This window comes from Lepidothrix coronata, unplaced genomic scaffold (assembly GCF_001604755.1).
Source record: "Lepidothrix coronata isolate B3197 unplaced genomic scaffold, Lepidothrix_coronata-1.0 Scaffold27, whole genome shotgun sequence".
NCBI classification, from domain to species: domain Eukaryota; kingdom Metazoa; phylum Chordata; class Aves; order Passeriformes; family Pipridae; genus Lepidothrix; species Lepidothrix coronata.
In genome coordinates, this window is record NW_016690207.1 from 6,576,394 (window position 1) to 6,598,990 (window position 22,597).

The following is a 22,597-nucleotide window of genomic DNA, read 5'->3' on the forward strand; positions in this document are numbered from 1 at the left end:
GAAGGAGAAGGAGAAGGAGAAGGAGAAGGAGGAGAGATTTCAGTTGGAAGTGACCTCTAATGATCATCTAGTCCTGACCACTGAAGGACTGATCAAAGGTTAAATGACATTTTCAAGGGCATTCTCCAAATGGTTCTTAAACACTGACAGACATGATGAGATGGATCCAGGTAACGTCCACCTGTCCCACAAGGATTTTGTGGTATTTTCCTACCCAAGGTGTCTTTGCAGGAATGTAAATGACAAAGGGCTTGGATAAACAGCGTGAAATGAGATTCTGCACAGATAGAAGGATATAAACCCAGGGATCTGAAGGCAGGATTGGAGCTTGCAAAATTTCTGTCAGGTGCCCCAGGCAAGTCTTCAGCTGAATTAAAAACCAATCCATGATGAACAACACTAGATGCAGATTTACTCCTGAGTGCATATCATGTCCCCAATTAAAACACAGCCAAGATCCAGACAGCTCCAGGGGACAGGGAAGGGCCATGGCAGCATGGAATAATCTGCTTTGGGAAGCTTTTAATATCTACTGATGACTTTTAAAAGCTTCACAGCCTGTTGTGTTCAATAAAACATGTTGTAATAATGCAGCAGTTTACAGGTTAAAGCACTTTATGAACAGTCATTAATCACAGAATCCCAGAATGGTTTGGGTTGGAAGGGACCTTAAAGCTCATCCCTTTCCACCCCCTGCCACGGGCAGGGACACTTTCCACTAGACCAAGTTGCTCCAGGTTACACAGCCACTCAAGGGCAGGGCCAAGGATTCAAAGGGACACAGGGATGCCTGGCAAGCAGAGCAGAAAGCAGGGAATGTGTAGGGTGAGAGGGGACACAAGCTGTAGGTTGTGACCCCAGCCATGGCTGGCAGGGCTGTGCCAGGTGCCCTCTTCCCTGGGACACAAAAGGCATGGCCTACTCTGAATTCCCAGTCTGAATTCTGCTATATTCATTTCTTTATCAGCAAAGTTCTAAGCCTCACTTTAATATTAACACCCAAAGCCTGCAAGGTAACTGTAGATGTGAACCCTTCAACCCAGCTCTGTTCCACCCAGGTCACTGCAGACAACTCCAAACTGTCACTGTGCCCACAAACTCTGCTCTCAGCTCCCAAGAAATCACCCTTATTTCACAGTCCTACAAAGAGGCACCTACACAGGACAGAAAAGCTTTGGAATTTCCACGTTCTGCCATCTCACCTTTTGTCTAAAGGAGAAAAACAAAACCAGGACTGCAAAGTCTAATTATGCCCAGGGAGCTGTCAGCCTTTCCCATTCCTCCATCTTCTGCAATTAAGAGGTTCTTGTTCTCTCACTGAGCTGCCAGTGTGACCTTCAGCTGAGCCAGGTTTAGTCACCAACATAAGGAACAACAGCCTGAGAAATCCCTGTGACCCTGGATCTGCTCCTGACACTGAACTGGGCATTCCAGCACCATCTCATACACACTCTACAAATAACAAACCATCTGTCAAATGAGCCCAAACCTGGCATTAATTCCATATTTTCAATGCTGGCCTGTAGATTTGCAGTCTCTCCATCATGAATGAAGGCAGTAAGAGTTAAATGTGCAAGAGAGGAACAGCTGGGGCCAGTGGTGTGACAGGATCCTGCACGGACAGCGTTCCCCCGGCTCTGGATGAACCGTATCCCAGGCACGAGGCAACAACAGCAAGGAAAAGGTGATGGATGAGAGGGACAACTTACCCCACGGCAGCAGGGGTGTCTCTGGCCCCACCAGCTCCCCGGGATGTTCCTCCTGTGCTGCACAGCTCATGGAGAGGGGACAGGAGGAAGGTTACCTGGACCCACCGCTCGGCACCTCCAAACTGCAGCTTGGCAGCTGCTAAGCAACAGCACAGCTATCCCTGAGCTATCCCTGAGCAATCCCTGAGCTATCCCTGAGGGAGCAGTGAGGCTCCAGGAGATGGGTGCTGTGGATGCCTGGAGGCCAAACCACGTCCCCATTCCCAGGTCAGTCACCCAATGCCCGTGGGTGTCAGGCTCTCGTGCTGAAGGACTGCAGGATTCTCCACAGAATCACAGAATATCCTGAGTTGGAAGGACCCACAGGGATCATTAGTCCAATTCCTAGCCCTGCACAGGACACCCCAACAATCCCATCCTGCCCCTCAGAGTGTTGTCCAAATCCTCCTGGAGCTCTGGCAGCCTTGGGGCTGTGCCCACTGCCCTGGGGAGCCTGGGCAGTGCCCAACCACCCTCTGGGGGAAGAACCTTTCCCTGAGATCCAACCTAAACCTCCTCTGACACAGCTGTACTGTTCCCTTCTTTCCCTCAAAAGAGCTCAGCACCTGCCCCTCCACTTTTTGGAGCAGAGCTGCCCATTCCTCACTCCCATTCCCAGTGACCATGCCCAGGATGTGCCAGCACAGAACAGACCTTCACACTTCCACCCAGCACGAAGTTCCTCCAACACTCTAAGGGTGAATATTTCCAATATCCCATAATTTTAAGCCTGCCATAACTAAATTCAAAAAGCACCCATGCTTTAGGTTGTATTAAGTTGTATTAAGTGAAGTTTTTTCAGATTTGGCACCTGAGTTACAAATTTTGAAGCTTTATTTACAAGGGGTGCAATTAACTGTCCGGGAAGGAATCACTGCAGCAATCCAGGAAGGAACTGGACAACATTTAGAGCTTCCCCTCAGACCTCCAGCACAAATCCCAAGCAGCAAAATCTAAGTCCTCCCAGCCAGACACACAGAGAGGCACAGCCAGAACAGCAGGAACAAGAGCCCCATTCCACATCCAGAACACTACAAAGGCTTCCCTACGCCAATGTAAAAATTGTACATCTTGCTCTCATTTCCTGCAAATTCTAAAGTGCCAGGAGAGTTTGGCAAAAGGATTATTTTTTAATTTAGAGAGTTAATAAAATATTAGAAACAATAAGTGGCCATTAAGTTGGTCTCGTGTTGCCAACTCTGGTTTATAGCAAAGCTCAACATTCCTGGTGCTCCGGGCACTTCACATCCACATGGCAGAAATGCCTTCTGCACGTTTTTCATGATTTCCATAAACTGTCGCTCAAATAAATTTTTGATCAGCCTCTAATTTTCCAATTCAATAATTACTGTTCATTTCTTTAACTATTAATGGTCCTGATTTAGAAAAGTTTAAATCCCTCATTCCAGTGGGACATAAGAAAGAGGGGAAGGTAAGCACAAGGTGAAGTGATTTCCCAAATTCAGACCTTCAATTACAAACTTGGGTGTGACAAATTTCATTAAAATACAAAAATCAAATACCAAATGAAGATTTTAATAATATCATAAAATAGTTTCATTGCCCACTGAAAAATTGCCCACTGACAAAAAAACCCAAGTCTCTTTTGAACAAAATCAAAGATATTTTGGAATTTCAATTCACACACATGTTCACAATGAAAAGCATCATGTCAAATCTGGAATTTCTCACAAAATGGAAAATCTGGGTTCATTCCTGCTCTTGTTCCAGCTGCTCTGCTCTCCCTTACTCTGCTGGGCAGGACTGAATGTGTGAGGAAAGCCTGGCGAGATCTCAGCCCACTGCACAGAGCTCCCGGTATTTTTCCGATTATCAAAGCAAGAAGAAATGTCATGATCAAAAAAACGTTCCGAGATTCCTGAGCTGATGATTGAATTTGCAGTGAGCTGAGATCTGAACCCTCCATCAGCAAAACCATCACCCCAGGCCGCCGAGCTCCCCGGGCTTCCTGCAGAGCGAGAGGAGATTGGGAGGGACAGGGATGCACAGCTCCAGCTCCAGCTCCAGCTCCAGGAGCAGTATTTTTAGCTCTGCTGATCAAATGGCCTCGGGAGGATGATGAGCAGCCCCAGCCAGGAGCAGTTCACACATTCCCTAAAGCTCCACTCAGCCCTGGGAGACTCGGGAAGAGCAGCACTGTCGCTCCCTGTTCCTGTTCTTCCCAAGCCCAACACAGCACAACTCCTGCAGCTCAGTGAGAATTTAATTACTAACAGACAGACATTACTTACTGAAAATTAAAGAGGAAGGTATTTAAACCATCCCTTGCATTTTAATTCCCAAAGTTAAAACCCCATCGTTTCTCCTTCACCTCTTAAACATCTCAATTATCAGTACAAAAATCATACTCCTAAGTGAGGCTTCCATAAGTCAGGGCCAGTTGCACACAGGAATATTTTTATGTGCATTAAACTGTTTCCACTTGGCACCTGGCAGAGGCAACTCTTCCTGCTGTGCCCTGAACACTCAGGGGCACCTCCAGCACAGGAGAGGTTCTGCTGTTGGCAGTATTTATGGCACCAGCAATTCACAGAACTTACATGCTGAAATTTTGTAATAAAGATTTATAAATCTCCTCACTATGTAAAAAAAAACCATTTCCAGCTGGATCTGTCTCCATCAGAGCACACAGGTCCCCTTTCTGGTCCATCAATCCCAGAGTGTCACTGAGCTCCAGCACACACAACCTTCCTGCCCCACAGTCTGTTTGCTCTGTAGCACCTCAGATTTATTTATTTTAAGACTGGGATAGACCTTTCTTTTCTGGTTCAAATGCTTATTTCCTCAGAGAGATCATATGGATGCTCTCCCGAACCTTGCTGTCCATGTGGAGAGGGAGACCAGAAAATGAGACGAAAGTCTCTGGTAAAAGTCACTTCAGTTTGACCCCATGGTAAGAAAACCCCTCGGATTAAATGGCTGGAAAAGCAGCAGCACCCACCAGGAGAGGTTAACTCTGCCATGGGGGGACTCCCACAGCTGGCTGGGGCTCGGGCTATCTATGTTATTCCAGCCTGACCCTTTAGCCCTTTCCTATTTCAAGTCACGCTGGAAAATGGTTTGGAAATGTAGTCAAAACAGAAAAGCAGGGCTAATAAAATCCAGCCCTTGGAGTTCACCCAGGAAGTGTTTGGAGCTGGGTGACTCCATGACTTCTGGTGTGTTATTGTAACTTGAAGGAAATTATAAATCTTTCAAGTTAAATGCAGTTTGCACTAAGGCAACACAAAGCTACTTTACTTCTGAATGAAACACTAAAACTTCAGCACTGCACCTGGAAACAAGGGACCAACTAGCATAGGATAAGGGGAACATATATACAGCCAAAGCAGGAGGCAGACAGCAGAGGGGAAAATTTAGTATACTTATGTGGTGAACCCTTATTAGCCTTATTCCACAGAATAAATTAATCTCTCAGCATTAATTATCAGTTTATTATCAAATAATTGCAATCAGCAGGAAAAAGAAGATATTTTAATGGAAACCACTGCAGCTTTTCTCCCCTAAAAATGAGACTTCCTGGATTCCAATTACAGATAGGAGCATCAAACTCACCCAGGGCTGCCCAGGACCTGGGCTGAGCTCCAGCAGTGTCATCCCTGCTGGTTCTCACCCATTTTGGAAGCTCTCCCTGACCAGGTGGGTGTGGTTCTCTGGGTGAGAAGTTGCCACAAGCCATGACCTCCCAAAGCAGAGCAGCTTTGCCACAAACAAGCAGAGGGCAAACATTTGGCTCAGGCTTCGCTGGGAAGTGGTTCTGGGCAGGTACAGAGGAACAGGAGCACACCAAGAAACCCTTAAACCCATCTTTCCTCCCTGTTTCTGACTGGCAGTCTGACATTCCCTCCTGAACTGGAACCAGGATTTCCAGGATGACACGTGAGTGAAACCCCTGCCCTCCTGACACGTTCTAATTTAAACAATTCCATATCAATCATCTCTCCAGTAAAATTACACCCCGGGAGCAGCAGGTCACACAGAGACACGGGGTGAAGGGGAGGGCACAGCGTGGGGGGCTTTGCTGCACTCCAGAAAATTAAAGGAATGACCCAACAGGAGCTCAGAGCCACAAAAGAAACCCTTCAAAGCCACACACCAACTGCTCAGGGATGAGAACTAAAATTCCACCATCCTCCAGGTGGCAAGCCAAGGAGGGAATGTATGAATGTATATACAGTTACAAATGGTTATATGGATGTTGTAGGGATTAAATACAACTCCCAGATGTGCTATAAACTACTCTGCACTTAGAGAAGAGATGGGATTTCATCAAAGTAAGCACTGCTGGGCTTTAAAATAAAACAAACAAACAAAACCAAACAAAAAACTCTTTGAAAAATTACTTGCCTGAGGTGATTAAAACCAGCAAAAGAAAATCTCAGGATGGTTTGGGTTGGAAGGGACATTAAAGCCCATCCCAGTCCACCCCCTGCCATGGGCAGGGACACCTTCCACTGTCCCACGTTGCTCCAACCTGGCCTTGGACACTCCCAGGGATGGGGCAGCCACAGCTTCTCTGGGCAGCCTGTGCCAGGGCCTCCCCACCCTCACAGGGAAGGATTTCTTCCCAGTCTCCCACCTAACCCTGCCCTCTGGCAGTGGGAAGCCATTCCCTGTGTCCTGTCCCTCCAGGCCCTTGTGAACAGTCTCTCTGCAGCTCCCTTGTATCTGACCCTGCTTCCTTCCAGCCCCCTTCATCCTCACACCTCAGAATGAAGCAACATTCCCAGTGTTTGGAAAATATCACTCACATGGTAAGAAATGTCTCTGGGCAGGGTTAGAGAGAGAAAAACATGAGTATTTCAAGGGAAAAGGTGTAGAAGCATTGATGTGAGAGATGGAGCTGACCAGGACTCAAGGAGAGAGCTCAGAAGGGTGAAACCCTATTTCGAAAGCACAAGAAACAGAAGCACCTCTGGAGAAGTTTTGTTAACGGAAAACCAGCTGATGTTTTGGCATCAGTTTTAAGGAGAAACACTGAAAAGTGGTGCCAAGACCTGGGAGAGGAACACTGAAGACAGAGCATCTTCAATGTCCAATACCCCTGGTAGGTCTTTACAAAGGCAAACCACACCATTTGAAATAGAGTGTTTTACACTCACAGATGAGTTAAAAATGCACCTTTTTTATGTGTCAAAGCACGAGCCCTTGGTGGCAAACCTGCTCTACAATCCTGGAAAACATCAGTTTATAATTCTGCCTGTTGCACACCCACAGCTTGGGAAGCTCAAGGCTCCCGGCCTCCACTCCTGAACTCACAAATTCCCAGCAGGGAGTTCACACTGTGCTGACTCCGAGTTGTTTCATGCTCCAGGTGTAAATCTTGCTCCAGGAGTTGGGCCCTTGGTGCTGGCTGAACTAGGTCAGTGTGTGACAGGTTACACAACTCAGAGTGACAAGAGACATCTGCTCTGTGGTTTTTAACAAACTGGGGCCCAAACCTGCTCTGGAACTCTGGGAGAGCCCCAAGGATTAAGGAGCAAGCTCAGTTCATGCTCCCCTTGAGAATTCTGCCACTGATTCCTCTAAAACACAACTTATTTTTAGTTTAGCAGCCAGTTCTAACCCAGCTGGACAAAGCACCTCTAGTTACTGAGGAAACAGTGGCACTCATCACATCAGTGATTTTATACCCAAACAACTCAATTACAAATTCTCTTCAGAGTATCAGTTTAATGATCAAGGTGCCTTCAGTGTAACTCGCAGGACATAACTTTGGAAAACTGTTGGAATTACAACAGTTGGAATTAGTATTTTGACACTTTGCTCAGTGACAGCAAATATTTGCTGCAAACAATGAAAATTATGCACTTTTGATTTACCACTAAAGCGTCTTTAGGACAAGAGGAAACAGACTCAAGTTGTGCCAGGTTTAGGTTGGATATCAGGGAAAATTTTTTATTGGAGAGGGTTGTCTAGCCCAGGCAGTGCTGGAGTCACCATCCCTAAGAGAGTTCAAAAGCCATGTCGCTGTGGGGCTCAGGGACATGGATCAGTGGAGGCCTTGGCAGAGCTGGGGAATAGCTGTACTGAAGATCCTGGAGATCTTTGCCCACCCAAATGACTCTGTGACTCGGTGATTCTGTCCCTCCATGTTATTTATTTTGACATGGTTTCTGTGCCTTGAGAGGCCCTTTTTACAAATATTCTTTACTAACCTTCTTGCCCTACATTTCGTATCCAATGGGTGTGTTATTTGGAAGTGCAGATGCTCTTCCAAAGCCCATGAACTTCACCTGCACTGGGGCTGAGCATCACAACTGCACACCTTGGCCCTGGTGCCTCCTCAGCCCCCTGACATCCAACAGCACTTGTTGATCAAAGCAACTCTACAGCCTGCACAGGATGGGACAGGATGAAACTGCTTCAGATGATGTGTCCCAACAGATTCAACTTCCCTAACTGACAGTCCTGGAAATCTGCTGTTAAAGATGCATGACTGTTAAACTTCTCCACAGGGAATAAACATCAAGGCAGCTGAGAAAAACAGCCCATCCACCACAATCCTGCTCTTATTCTGGATTTGCACCAAGCCCAGCTCTTGGAAGAGTTGTCAAACAAGTCAATTTTAGCTGCAGATTTACACTTGCTCAGTGCTGGGGCAGCATCCAGTGTCTCTGTAGTACAGCCCAACTGTCCCCTTCAATTTGTGGCCAGGCCCAGCCTTGTCTGCAAAGCACCAGGAGATGATGAGCAGCCCTGCCAGGACTCATTACTCACAGAAGGAAACCACAAGCACTGCCCTGTCCCCTTGGATTGCAGCAGTGACTGTCACTTTTGCTCCAGAGCTCCCAGGACACACTCTGGGGACAAGCAGAGTGAGCTCTAATTCCGGGCTCGTTTTCCTCCTGGAGGCAAAGTGCCCAAAGGACACGACATGAACAAACTCCCATGGAATTGTGAGAGCTTCTGCTGCTTAAAAACCTTCCAGGGCAGCACAGCCATGTGATACTGCACTTTATTCTGAGAAATCACTCTCCCTCCCCCGAGCAGGGCTGCCCTGGCCTTTCCCTTCAGCTGCAGGTTTCCATCAGGGAAAACCATCTGAAGAGCAGAGGAAGGTGCAATTTATCACTCACCATTCCCCTTCAGCTCAGTCCAACAGGAGTCTGGGGGGGTCTCTGGTGAGGTCTTATCTTGTGGTGCTTATTTTCAGATACCCTATTTCCACAGCAAAAAACACCCTCACATAAATCCACCAGACCATTTCCCTACTGGAATTTAAGCTGAAGCCACAACACAGGGCACAGAAAGTCCCTGTCTCTGGTGTGTCTCTGACAGCTTGAAACGCACCTACACTTGCACCTGCTGCAGGAATGTGCTTTGGCACCAACAGTTTCATGGGAGTACTTATTTCTGCAATGTCACTCTATAAATAAATTATTCAATTCAAAAACCACACAAGGCTAAAACCCTGGGTTTGCATCTCATGCATCCAGAGTCAAGAAAATAAAGAGCTGCCCTTGTGTCCTTCACAGTGCATATTTAAATAATTAAAGAGAAAAAACCCAAACCAAAACAAAGAGAGCCATGAATGGAGAAATTAAAGACCAAAGTTTAAGTACTACAGTAATTTTTCCTCTCATTACCAGACAGATTTACACAGAGGAGCAATGAATCTGCTCCACGGCTGGGGATGAAGAACCAGTCCCAAAAGCTGGGCAATGAGATCACAGAGCCCCACGACACACAGATGCTGTTCCTGGATTCCTGACACCCTCCTGTGCAGCACAGGAAACAAGAGCTAACGTCTGCATTCGCAGTCCACAGCCCCAGAGAGCACAAATCCACTGCAAAGGGACAAAGCAGGAGAATGGCTGAACTCCTGGAAGCCTTCCCATCTCCTGGATCCCTGTGCACACATCCTGCCTGGCTGTGCACTTGGGAATAAAGGGCAGCAAAGGCAAGGGGACAAAAATCCTCTCTACCTTAGAACTACAATGGGACAAAAATCCTCTTTACCTCAAACTGCCCTACGGTGATGTGTCTGAACAGGACAAGAGGGAACGGCCTCCAGCTGTGCCAGGGGAGGCTCAGGTTGGAAATGAGAAGGAATTTCTGCCTGGCAAGGGTTGATAAACATTGGCAGGGGCTGCCCAGGGAGGTTTGGAGTCCCCAGCCCTGGAGGTGTCCAAGGAAGGCCTGGGCTTGGGACTCAGTGCTCTGGGCTGGGGGACAAGGTGGGGATGGGGCACAGGGGGGACTCCATGGGCTGGGAGGGCTTTTCCAACCTCAGCCATTCTGGGATTCTGTTTGTGAATTAGGGATCACAGAGCAAAGCCCAGGCTGAGCAGAGGGCACAGTGAACTTGCTTTTGGAACAGGACACAGCCCAGCTCAGTGCTGATCCTGCTGGGTGTGAGTGCTGTGTGATCCAACTCTGTGGGAAAACTCCAAACCCAGTCAATCACATCCTTCTCCTTAATCATTATTACTCGGTTACTGAATAAATTTACCCTTTACTATCATCACATCAGCTACAGTTACATGTTAATTATGCAGTTCAGATACAATTCTACACCAACTCTCCTCCCATCAGATGCCAGTTGACTTTCCAAGAGCCTGGAGCAGAGCTAGGTGTTCCAAAGACACCACACCTTGGATTTGGCCCCTCCTGCACTCTCTGCAGGCTGCCAGCCCCATGCATTCCTTATTAATTCACATTCCTATTGTCACTTCAGTTTTATTTACTACTCCTGAGAGCAGAAGGCACAGGGTGTGTGACCTCAGATCCACCACTGGAGCAGAACACGGAGTGGTGGATCAGCACTGTGGAAACAAGGAATTCTGCTGCTTTCTCTTGCCTAACATAAACCAGCCCTCCTAAGCTGGGAAAAGAGGTTTCAATATGTGTGAACATCTGGAAGGACAGGGCAGGAACATTCAAACCAGAAAGGTCACGGCAGCTTTTAAAAAAGTTTTGGGGACTTATAAAGAAATACCCAATATTTGTGGCCCAGAGAAGCTGTGGCTGCCCCAAACCTGGAAGTGTCCAAGGCCAGGTTGGAGCAACCTGGGCTAGTGGAAGGTGTCCCTGCTCATGGCAGGGGGTGGGACTGGATGAGCTTTAACGTCCTTCCAACCCAAACTTTCCATGATTCTCTTCCCAAACACCCCCAAGCACGTGAGGCACTGAACTCATGGCAAATCGTGGGGGGGAGTTCCATGTCTCTCACCTGCAGGCAAGTGGTGCCAAGTGTCAGAAAAGAAGAACAGAGAACAAGCTCGGGGGAAAGGCCATGATGGTGACCAGCATTTGAATGCATTTTAAAGCAGAGCAACTCTCCTGAGCCCTGCTGAGCACTCCCAGGACTCATCCAGCAGCTACAGGGACAAGAGACTTCAGGGGGAAGAATCCCAGAATCCCAGGATGGTTTAGGTTGGAAGGGACCTTAAAGCTCATCTCATTCCCTCCCCTGCCATGGGCAGGGACACCTTCCACCAGACCAGGCTGCTCCAACACCATCCAACGTGGCCTTGAAGAAGGGGGTGGGATGGTGGCTGCACCATGTGAACCTTTACCTGAATTTACTGCTCAATAAAAGGACACAGCAACTGCTTTTGTTCAGCATAATCTTTAAATAAAGGCAGAAAATCCTCTATCAAAAATGGAGAAGGAGGTCAACACACATTCTGAAAACAGATTTTGCACTGGGTAGGATCCAGCCTGGACGCTCCACACAGACATATCCCATTAACAAAGATGTGACTGGCTTTTCTCTATATATATTTTTATATTTATATTAAACACACACAGGAATATATGTGTGTTAGAATCTGTCCCTCAGAATCAACTGATTGAAGAGCTTTTCACAGGAGGAATGTTTGTAGCACTTACTGCTCTCCGGGTGTTTGAGCTTCAATCAGAAACTATTAATAAATTAAAGAGCAATTAAAGACAAAAAAACCAACCATATTTTTGAGTATTTGACTCAAAAATCCTGGTGCAAGCAGTTTGTGGTTTCAGCCTGGACTATCACAGGCAGCCAGACCCAGCAAACCACACTTGGGATGTCGCTCCTCTGAGTAGTTGATTGGCCTCTGTGACAATCCCCTCCACCCTGCTCTCCCCCAAAGCACCAGGGATGGGGATTCCTGGCTGCTCTTCCTCCTGGGAGCCTGTTTTTCCAGCATGGCCTCCACTTGGAACACTCACTGCTGCAGCCAGGGAATGCTGGACAGGGATGCCTTTGGAGCTGTGCAAATCCTGCTCTCCCAACAGGAGAAATCCGGTGGGAATCTCCTGCCAGGCAGAGGGTTGGGAAATGTCTTTGTCCGGTGCATCAGAGCCCTGATTCCATCCAGCAAAGCCAGCACAGCCCAGACAGCAGGGACAAAAACCAGGAACAGGGCAGAGCACTGGGCATCCTGTGCCACAGCCAGGCCTGGCCCAGCTCCCTGCCAGAGGGGATGGGAATGGCAGCACAAAGCGGAGAATCCCTGCTTGGCCCACGAGTTCCTGCTTTGGGAACAGCCTTAGAAATCCACCTGGAGCTGAAACAGGCTTCCTTTGCAGGACACTGGCAGTATTCCATGGAAAGCAGGGGCAGGGAAGGTGGGCTGGGCTCTGAGTTCAGAGTCAGGCTGAGTTTAAGGGTCCATCAGCAGGTCTAGCACCAGGATTTTGTTACCCATCTTGCACAGTCTGACATCTCTGGCTGCCAGGGCCTGTCAGTTCTGTCTCAGCAATGTCCCTGTGAGCATGGAAATGGGAAACAAAAACCACAGGAGATGCCTGCGGGTTAAGGTCTGTCTCAGACCGTGAACATTCTCACAACTAGGCCCTGCTTCTCCCCCTGCCATTCCAAATGTCACCAAAAACGATGTCTGAGGTGTTGAAACACCACAGATCTCACTTTATGGTTTCTATTTTTCTTCCATTTGTCAGAACAAAAAAGCCTAGACTACTTCTGTTGCAATATTTAAACACATACACAGGTAGTTGCTGTAATATCAGACAAACCAACCCAAAAACATCCAAAAGGCCCATTTAATTCCCTACCTCTGTTTTCATGTTTAAATTTGTCCAAAAGAATCAAAAGAAGGATCCTGTCTCTCCCCTTTTTTGAAACACTTGGAACATCTCTGCATATATTCCCACTTCTTCTTAAGAGCCAATAAAGTGGATTAATTTTTTGAGGTTTATAAGTAGAAGAAAAGCTGAACAGAGACTTAACCCCCCTCTGGAGCTCACACAAAGCTTGGATTTCACGAGCTGACTTGCAGCAGAAAGTGTCACAAATACACCTCCTAAAGAATGTTTTTCAAACCTTATCTGGGAAGATTTTGCAGAATAGGCCTCAAACACTAATTCTCTTCACGGGTACTAAAGCTGTCCTTGCAGCTGGGGAGGAGTGGGGCAGGACTGCTCAGGGGAAGGGGCTGTGCCCTGCCAAGCACAGCCCAGGCTGGGCTGGTTGGAACATCTGTTTGAAGGCTTTGGGTGCAGAGCTGCAGGTGAAATGCCAGAGGACACAGCTCTGTGTGACCCACACACATAGGGGGGATCTGCCCAGCCCACACCAGGCAGGGCCCAGCAGGGCAGTGCCTTCAACCCCAGAACTGTGGCTTTAGCTTGTTCCTCTCAGCTCTGGAACCTATGCTGCCAGGGTGACAAACACCTCCTTCTGTATTGGCACCAAATCACAGATATCTGAAAGCTTCTACATTTGTGTGGATTTAACCTCAATACCAGAACTGCCTGTGTCCATGTGAGCAACCCAGGACATGCTGCAGTGGCTGGACACCAACTCTGGAAGCACATTCAGGGTGAGTAAAGTCAAATTTGGTTTTCAGGCTCTTTTCCCCTTCCTCCAGGGCTTTTGGCCCGACTCAGCTGTGTCCTGCCAAAATCCCTCCCCACTGCCCCATCATTCCATGAGCTATTTCACACCTCCACTGGGGTCTCATGTGGAGCCAAATCCAGGCAGACACTGCAGGGCTCCAAAGCCTGACGGAATGGAATCTTTCCCTGGACACTGGGAGAGGCCCTGGGATGTCAGGGGGAAAGTGTCTCCCAGGGCAGGAATGATGCTCAGCTGTGCAGTTCCTTCCATACCTTCCCAGTCATTGGATCCAGATGCCACAAGTTTCTCAGCTCTTTATGGATCTGAGAAACAGGGACGTGGACTGACATGGGAGAGGGGAATCCCAGGCTCAGAGCAGGGAGGACTGGTCAGGGGAATACTTTAAAAAAGAAGAAAAATGGGGAAAAAAAAAAAAGAGAAAATACAGGAAAAATAAGGAAAAACTGAATAAGACAATAGGAGAAAAGGGAAAGAGGAAAAAGGGAAAGAGAAAAAAGGAGAAAAGGAAAAAGGAGAAAGAGAAAGAGGGGAAAGAGGAAAAGGGGACAGAGGAAATGGAAAGGGAAAGGAAAAGGGAAGAAGAAAAGAGGAAAGAGAAAAAGAGGAAGAGAAAAAGAGGAAGAGGGAAAGGAAAGAAAGAAAGGGAAAGAGGAAAATGGAAAAAGAAAAGAAAGTAAAAATAAAAGAAAAAAGGAAAAAGACAAGGAAAAGGAGAAAAACAGGAAAAAGAAAGGAAGACAAAGGTGGCTGGTTCTGTGTCCAGTCTTTAAAGTGATGAGGCCAATTCCCAGCGTTTCCATTCCAGTTCAGCCAAACACTGGAGGAGAAGGGAAGGGAAGGGAACTTCTCAGGAGCTGGGCTTGGGGCACAGGGCCTGCAAAGGAGGGTTTGCCTTCCCCAAGAACTCACCCACTGTCCCCACACACTGAAACCTCTGCACTGCATGCTCACAGACATCCTGCAAAGCATCCAAGAGTGATCCCAAATGGGAGGGCCCAAAACATACTGACATTCCAATTTCCTCCAGTCCCTGCAAAACCCCTTTCCCTGCCCAGCTCCTGGCTGGGGTACAGCCCTGTGCCCACCCCTGAGGCTGCTGTGCTGCCTGTCAGCCTGGATGCTGTGTGAGAAGGGCTGGGTTTGTGCCAAAGTGGCTATAGGTCGGTCAGAACAGTGCTGGAGACACTCCCAAAATGGCAATTCCGAGTGATGTCCCCTTCCAGCCTCTCCTCCTCTCCCCAGGGCACATTTCTGTACCTGTACACACGTGTGTGTGTGTGTGTGTGTGTGTATGTGTGTGTGTGTATTTGTGCCACTGACACTGCTGGGGCTCAGCTGGGCCAGGCTGCACCTGCATAGCACAGCAGGGTCCTCTGCTCCTTGGGATGCAGGATCCTCTGCTCCTTGGGATGTTCTACTCCCCAGGATGCAGGATCCTCTGCTCCCCAGGATGCAGGATTCTCCTCAGCTCTCACAACAGCCACTCTGTTCACACAGAGCCAGGGCAGCAGAGCCTTTCCACTGCAAATCCCCCCATCTGTGTGTCCCAATGCTGGGACAATCCAGCAGATTCCCAACCCCACACAGTTCAAATGTAGGTACCACAGGTGTGCCTGTCCCACACAACTCCTCTGAGCACCTGAGGCAGCAGAACCACTGAAGGAGCTCTGAAAAGCTGACAGACACTCCAGTGATCCTGGTAATGTTCCATACCCAGTGATAGGAGGGATGCTCAGGAGGTGAATCATGGACAGAGCTGCTACCCTAAATCCAGGAAAAGGACCAAACACAGGCATTAACTCAGCAATGAACCTGCCACTGCATCTCCCACCAACAGTGATTCACTGAGCACATTAAAACACAATTACCTGTTATGGAGCACTTTACAAACTCACACATATCAGGAGATGGGGAATCCATGGGATGGAGCAGCAGATTTATCTGCCCAGAGCATCCTGACACCACAGAACAATTCCATACCAGGTGTCTGGAGACATCACTGGGAGCAGATCAAGAATCCCCATGTCCTGTGTGAACAAAGCACTGCCGGGATTCTCCCATCTGGGGTCACTGGAGTGTCTGGGTGTCCATGGCCACCCCCAGACTGCCCTCAAACACACTCCTGTCCCTGGGTTCATCCCAGGAAGGATTATTTCCTTCACACAGTCCTTTTTCTCCCCTCAGTGCTTTGCTTTTCCTACAATGAGCTGGTGGCACTACCACAGGCACCATCTTGGAGCAAGGGAAGAGCTGGAAACCCCCCCACAGCACAGAAAGTGTCACATCCTGATATTCCAAGGCTGTGTTGGCAAGTGGAATGAAACACAGGCTGTAAACAAGTTGGGGGGAGAAAACATGGCATTTACCTGACAGCAGATCTGCACCAGGTAGACCAGTTCCTTGGAGTCACAGCCATTCCTCGTCACTTCGTTCTGTTCCTCCGGGAGCGAGAGCTGAGCCAGGGAGAGAGGGAGAGAAGGAGCAGGTCAGTGAGCAGGGCCAGGCCAGGCTTGGGATAACACAGCAGGCACAGCAGCCACCACATGCTGAGCAGCAGGGAATCAGGGAAGGGCTGGAGCTCCAGAGGGGAAACATTGAGCATTCCCAGCTCACACAGACCCTCCAATGCCATTGGGTTGTGGCACCTCACCTGACAGGTTAAAAATAAAAATATGGTTCAAAAATAAAACAATTACAGGGAGGCAAACTGCTCAAGCCAGGGATTAAAGCTCCAGCTTAAGAGTCTGCAAAATTAATTGTTCACTGAAAATACCTCTATAAATATTCATGTATCAGATAAAAGTGCTTCCCCTTCCCCCCATTTTATTCATTTTTTATTTTATACGTTCAGGCAGACATTAGATAATAAAACATATCTCCTAATTTCAGTGTTGTCAAGCAATTCACCCCAACAGAGAATTTTATAGCCCCATTCATCACATACAGAGTCATTAACTGCAACATCAGGATGTGCCTGTTTGGGAGCAGTGAGAAGAGATTTAACTGTCTCATTCCTGCACATCTACTGAGCCTTGAGCACTCTGGTCCTGTTACTAGTCTGATATCCCACACTGAAAATGGCTCATGGTTAATGATCTTCTCTGAAAATAGAAATTACAGACGATCATAAGCAAATTAAGACTGTTTGCAAAGCAAATAAAGGAAATGTTTGCAAAGCAAATAAATAAAGGAAATGTGTACATAAAACTTAAAGTCTCTAAAAAAATCCTAATTAGCTGAGAGCAAAAAAAAACCACCCTGAAACAAATGAAAGCAGAAATGAAAAAAAGACTGAGGAGAATCCCAAGTTGCCATATTTAATGAGTGTAAGCAAGGGAAAAGGAGAAATGGGTGATGAGAGACACGAACCTCCTGAAAGGGACACAGGAGGCAAAGTTCTCTCCCATATAAACAACCACAACACGCTGAATGAACTCACTTTTCATCCTGCCAGTCCCTCCCTGCTCTCTGGGAGGAGTTCCCAGAGCACACCCATTCAGCCTCTTCCTTCACCAGCCCAACTCCCTGAATACTAAACTTCTGATGGCCATACACAGATTTCTGGGCCAAATAAAGCTTTTAGATTTGTGCAATTTATTATATTTTTACACCACTAAATATATTCAGAAACATGTGTGCAAATGCTGACCACTCCCTCATGTTGGTGGTGCAAGTAAAACTTTGTGTGGCACTGCTTTTTGGGAAGCAAACGCAACTTTTCCATCAAACAATTTATATCCTAAATCAAGTGTGCCCGTTCCCTCTGCAGCCCAGCAGTGCAGAGCAGCTGAAGCAATGGCACCTCACCAGGGACACCCCAGAGCCTTGGGCTGAGGCTGCCAAGGCAGGGAAGGACATGGGAAGTGTCAAAGCTCTGGGGAAGCTCTGGCAGATGAAACCACTCAGTGTCACCTCCATCGGGGTCTATCTTTACTCCCTCAGAAATCCTCCCCCCAGAATCCCCAGCCACTGTTTCCTCAGCCACTGCTGCAGCTCCTCCTGGGCCTCTTTTCCCTCCACACTCACTTTTTTGTCTCCCAGGCAGTCCCTCCTTGCACCCATCCCCTCTCCCTCCTGCAAAGCTTCCAGCAAGAGCTTGAATGATTTCCATGCTCCCTCCCCCTCCCAGGCTGGTGTGAAACACAGTCCCAGAGATAAATCTTAATTCCAAAGCATCTTAATTCCACTTAAAAACTGCATTCCAGGAAGAGGCAATGGGAAAGATCTGTAAGAGTGACTTTCCTCCGTAAGAGGGTGGAGATTCCTGCCATTAATGTGATTAAACACAACCATTAGTTCTGTATTGCACCTTCCACCCAACTTAACCATCATTCTTTGCTGTCAAATGTCACATTTGAAGTGCTACTGAGTCTTGAAACTACAGTCAAATTAAAAATAACAAAGCAGCCAGGAAAGGAAAGCTAATCCATTCTGGGGGGATTTTTCATGCTTGCCAGGTAACACGGAGCTCTGCTTTAATTAGGGCCACAAAGGTGATCAGAGGGCTGGAGCACCTCTCCTGTGAGGAAAGGGTTAGGGATAGAGAGCTGGGATTGTTCAGCCTCCAGGAGAGAAGGCTCCAGGGAGACCTGAGAGCCCCTTCCAGGGCCTAAAGGGGCTCCAGGAGAGCTGGAGAGGGACTGGGGACAAGGGATGGAGGGACAGGACAAGGGGCAATGGCTTCCCACTGCCAGAGGGCAGGGATAGATGGGATATTGGGAAGGAATTGTTCCCTATCAGGGTGGGGAGGCCCTGCCACAGGTTGCCCAGAGAAGCTGTGACTGCCCCATCCCTGGAAGTGTCCAAGGCCAGGTTGGACAGGGCTTGGAGCAACCTGGGCTAGTGGAAGTTGTCCCTGCCCATGGCAGGGGGTGGCACTGGGTGGCCTTTAAGGTCCCTTCCAGCCCAAACCATCCTGGGATTCAATGAATTAAATGTGGGTTTCCTACCCAGAGAGAAAACTTTCCATCCTTGACTCTCCCCTGTGCTTACTGAGGGTACAAACACCTCCTCAAGGGAATTCCAGGCCTTGCCTCCACTGGGTGTATCAGTGCTTACACACATCCCCACAGGCTCTGCTGTGCTTTGCCAGGCTCCATTCACCCCAAAAACCAGTAGCCAGGTGGCAAAACCACTGATGTGGAAATGCAGCAGCTCCCTGAAGACATTCAAGGCCTGGTTCTGTACAACAGGGTAGAGAAAGGCACGGGGCAAGTGAAGACACAGGTTGAGTTGCATCACCCCCCCTACACAGGCTGATTTACACAAGGTTGGACCTGAGTCAAGCCAAGTCTGTGCACAAACTCTCCCAAAATAGCAGGTGAATCATCGGGGAGGTCCATGTGTGTGGGACATGGAGTTACAGCAGCTCCATTTAAAACCCACACCTGCCTGAGCACCGACCTGCGGGGGCACAGCCACTGATTTTACACCCACAGTCTGTCCCCACTGCAGTGCTCCCATGTACCTGTTCAGACAAACTCACTGTGCTGAGAAGTGACATTTAAACCCCCTGTACCACTTGCAACTGTCTTGTTTCAGAGTGAAGCTGTAAAAGCCAATGAACACAGTTCCCCTCCCACAGCAGCTTTGTGCTGACTGAGAGACAGAGAGAGCTGCTTACAAGGAAAACCCCTTGGGTTTATCCTGTGACACAACTGTCCTCGCAGCAAAATGAAATATTCACTCGTGTTCCCTATTCCCCATGTGGCTTAGTTTGTGTTTTGCTCTGTCAGTGGACACACATGAATGCTCTCTCCAAAATCATGGATGCCCTGATGCTGAAAAGCCTTTCCTGCTGCTGCATGTCTTGTGAACAGAACATCCTGGAAAGCACAGCTGGCTCCAGGCTTGATTTGAAACCAAGCACAAAGCACAGGCCTCTCCTGACCTCAGTGGACTCTAAACATGACTCACGGGCAGAATGTGCTTGGCTCCAAAGTGGGACATGGATTTTTGTGTTCTTAAAGGACAGGGCAGAGAGCAGGTCTCGAGGATACCCCTGTACCCATCCCAGTGGGGATCACTGAGACAGCTGGAATAATCTGTAACCAGCATTTATGGTCCCTGACCAGAGTATCAGACATGACACTTTATGACATATCATCTGAAATGTTCCTTTTTCACACTGAAAATGTTGTCAAACCTCCTGAACCTAACAAACAGTTATGATGCATTAGATTCCACTGATTTCATTTATTATGGAATATCTGTGCTTGGCCAGCACCAAGGGATTGTGACTGATTTTAGCAGTGAGATTTAGGGTTTCCTAAACTTTTCAGTGTCACTTTATGACACACAAAAGAAAGCCTTAAAGATGGTGCTATGGACACCCCACACTTCACCAGGTGGATGGATAATGCAGAGTGCTGTAAACATTACAGAATCATGGAATTCCAGGATGGTTTGGGTTGGGAGGACCTTAAAGCTCATCCCGTGCCACCCCCTGCCATGGGCAGGGACACCTTCCACTAGCCCAGGTTGCTCCAAGCCCCGTCCAACCTGGCCTTGGACACTTTCAGGGATAGGGCAGCCACAGCTTCTCTGGGCAACAATGTCAAGGTATTGTTCAAATTTGCCTTTTCACAGCTACAGACAAGTTTGAGAGTCTCCACTGTGCCTCTGTGCACACACCCACCAAGAGCTGAGCATTAATTCAACACAGTCAGGTTTTTCTCCACCACCAAACTCACCCCACGTTGCTTGTGCAGGTGACAAATAAGAGCTGTAGCTCCTCAGACAAAGATCTACCAAATGATGAGAAACTCTAACAGACACAATAGCAAAGACTTCCAAGAGCAGGAGGCTGGGCTGAAGGAGCATGAAGGATCTCACAGTACCAAGTTTCCCCTTGGCATTGTGAGAGACAAAACTAAGTCCCATCCCTTGTTCAAATACAATTTTACCCAAAAGAGCTGTGCTTGCTGGCCAAGACTTTACTGATCCTACAGGGAGGACAAGCTTAAAAATGCCTCTAGTTCATGTCTGAGACAAAGAGGCTCAGCTCTGGTAAGCTGGGAGATAAGGGGAGTGATTACAGGAGTATCCTGCAGAGGGTAATTTATTGGTTATTTCTCCTGCAGAGCAGAACAGCCACAAAGCAGAGGGTGGGTTGTGACGTGGCACATTCAGAATCTCATCAAAGCTCAGTGGTTTTACAGGGCACAAGTGTGAGGGAGCATTTCTCCTCCAGATCCAAACCAAGGCTCTCATCTCTGCTCTCCACAGTGGCTTTGGAAGCTCCTTCTCCCCCTCCAAGAATAATCCTCACATCCAGCCTGGAGCACAGCAGCAGGACTTTGAGAAGCTCATTTGTTTGTCTGGAGCTCCAGGATTTCAGCCTGACTGTGAACCTGCCTGGGAGGCACCAGGACCTGCCACGTTCCCTCCCACAGATCCCAGAGGCAGCTGCTGCGGCCCTGTTTCACTTGTCAGTGTGACCACAGGCAGAAAAACAATTAAAAGACAGCTTTTGACATCCCTGAAATAATTTCTTTGCTTCCAACCACAGCCAGAGTCTTGTGTGCTCCTCTTAAAAACTTCAAGAATCATTTCAAGAGAAGCACTACATGAATCTGCTGCCAGGACTAGGATTGTTGGCCACTAAATTATGCACCAATAATGTCACTAATGCCTCTTTCAGGAGCCAGTCCCTGGTGTGCAAATACAGCACAGCTGCAGACTTTTTGGCTTTCTACTGGTTCCAATCAGTGCATCATAAAGAAGTGCCAAACCCTCACCAGGTAAGACTTGGCTTTGCAAGGTCAGTGGGGCACATCTGTGCCCCTGATCCCCAGATGTCAAAATAAGCTCATTTAGATAGTTTTGGCTTTCATTTCCTTGTTTCCCTTGTTTGCTGAGTGATGGTGACTCCACCACCCAGCTCTCCTGATGAAAGAATCATTTGTGAGAAGCCTGGGAAGTGTAGATTTGATTCATTTATGAACTTATTTATTTCAACTTCTGCTCAGAAAGCCCTGAACACACTGATCTCAGTCTCACACATCACATGTGAGTAACACAGAGCCATGGTGGAGAGCTGCCATTCAGATACTGCTTCAATACAATTAAAAAGATTAATAAAGACAAGAACAAAACATAAAAGAAAAGAAAAAATCCCAAACAAATCCCCCTCACCAACAGAATTAGAGTTAAGGTTAGAGTGGGAGGCATTCAATAATGAGATGATAATTAATTAGAGAATGAGAACTGTAAACTGGGAAAATAATCTTGATTCCTTCTCCCTCCAAATCCCCCTGTTTCCAAATAGAAGAAGGAGATCATTAATCCCAAACTCCAAACTTGCTGCATTACCTGTGCAGGTAATGATGTAAACTTTAAGCAAACTTTAATTAAACTAATCCAGTGAGACCCCATCTCCCATCAGAGGTGTGGGGCTGGGACCCAGCCAGGGAGAAACACTCCAGAGAGCAAACAGAGTGGGGTTTCTGTGGCTGGGTTTTGGTAGCGGGGGGGCTACAGGGGTGGCTTCTGTTAGAAGCTGCCAGAAGCTCCCCCTGTCCCGTGGAGCCAATGCCAGCCGGCTCCAGGACAGAATTCCTGCCTCCGGCCAAGGCCAAGCCAGTCAGGAGCGACAGTAACACCTCTGGGATAACACATTTAGGAACAGAAGAGTGTTGCACAGAAAGAATTCCAGCCAGGGAAGAGCAGAGTGAGAACATGGGAACAGCACTGCAGACCCCAAGGGCAGTGCAGAAGGAGGGGCAGGAGGTGCTCCAGGTCCCTGCAGCCCATGGGGCAGAGCAGGGGGGGGCAGCTGTGCCCCTGTGCCCATGGGGGAGCCCACGCTGGAGCAGGGGGATGCAGGAAGGAGGCTGTGACCCCGTGGCAGGCCCAGGATGGAGCAGGGTCCTGGCAGGGACCTGCAGCCCGTGGAGAGGGAAGCCCAGGCCCCGGAGCAGGGTTTTCCCAGGCAGGACTCGTGGCCCCTGTGGGGGACCCACGTCAGTACAGCTCATTCCTGAAGGACTGACCCCACGGAAGAGTGACCCACTGGACAGCA

At 48.2% G+C, this 22,597-nt stretch overlaps 1 protein-coding gene across 1 annotated transcript in view; it reads right to left on the bottom strand.

The window, feature by feature from the left end:
- Nucleotides 1-15,854: 15,854 nt before the first annotated feature.
- The window catches only part of LOC108494676 (rho GTPase-activating protein 32-like), a 93,864-nt gene continuing 87,121 nt past the window's right edge, over nt 15,855-22,597 (bottom strand). Inside the window, exons 6-7 of the mRNA XM_017809454.1 lie at nt 15,942-16,028; nt 15,855-15,875 (exon numbers count right to left, since the gene is read on the bottom strand). Of these exons, the coding sequence (XP_017664943.1) occupies nt 15,855-15,875; nt 15,942-16,028 (108 nt within the window). The remainder of the gene's footprint in view (nt 15,876-15,941; nt 16,029-22,597) is intronic.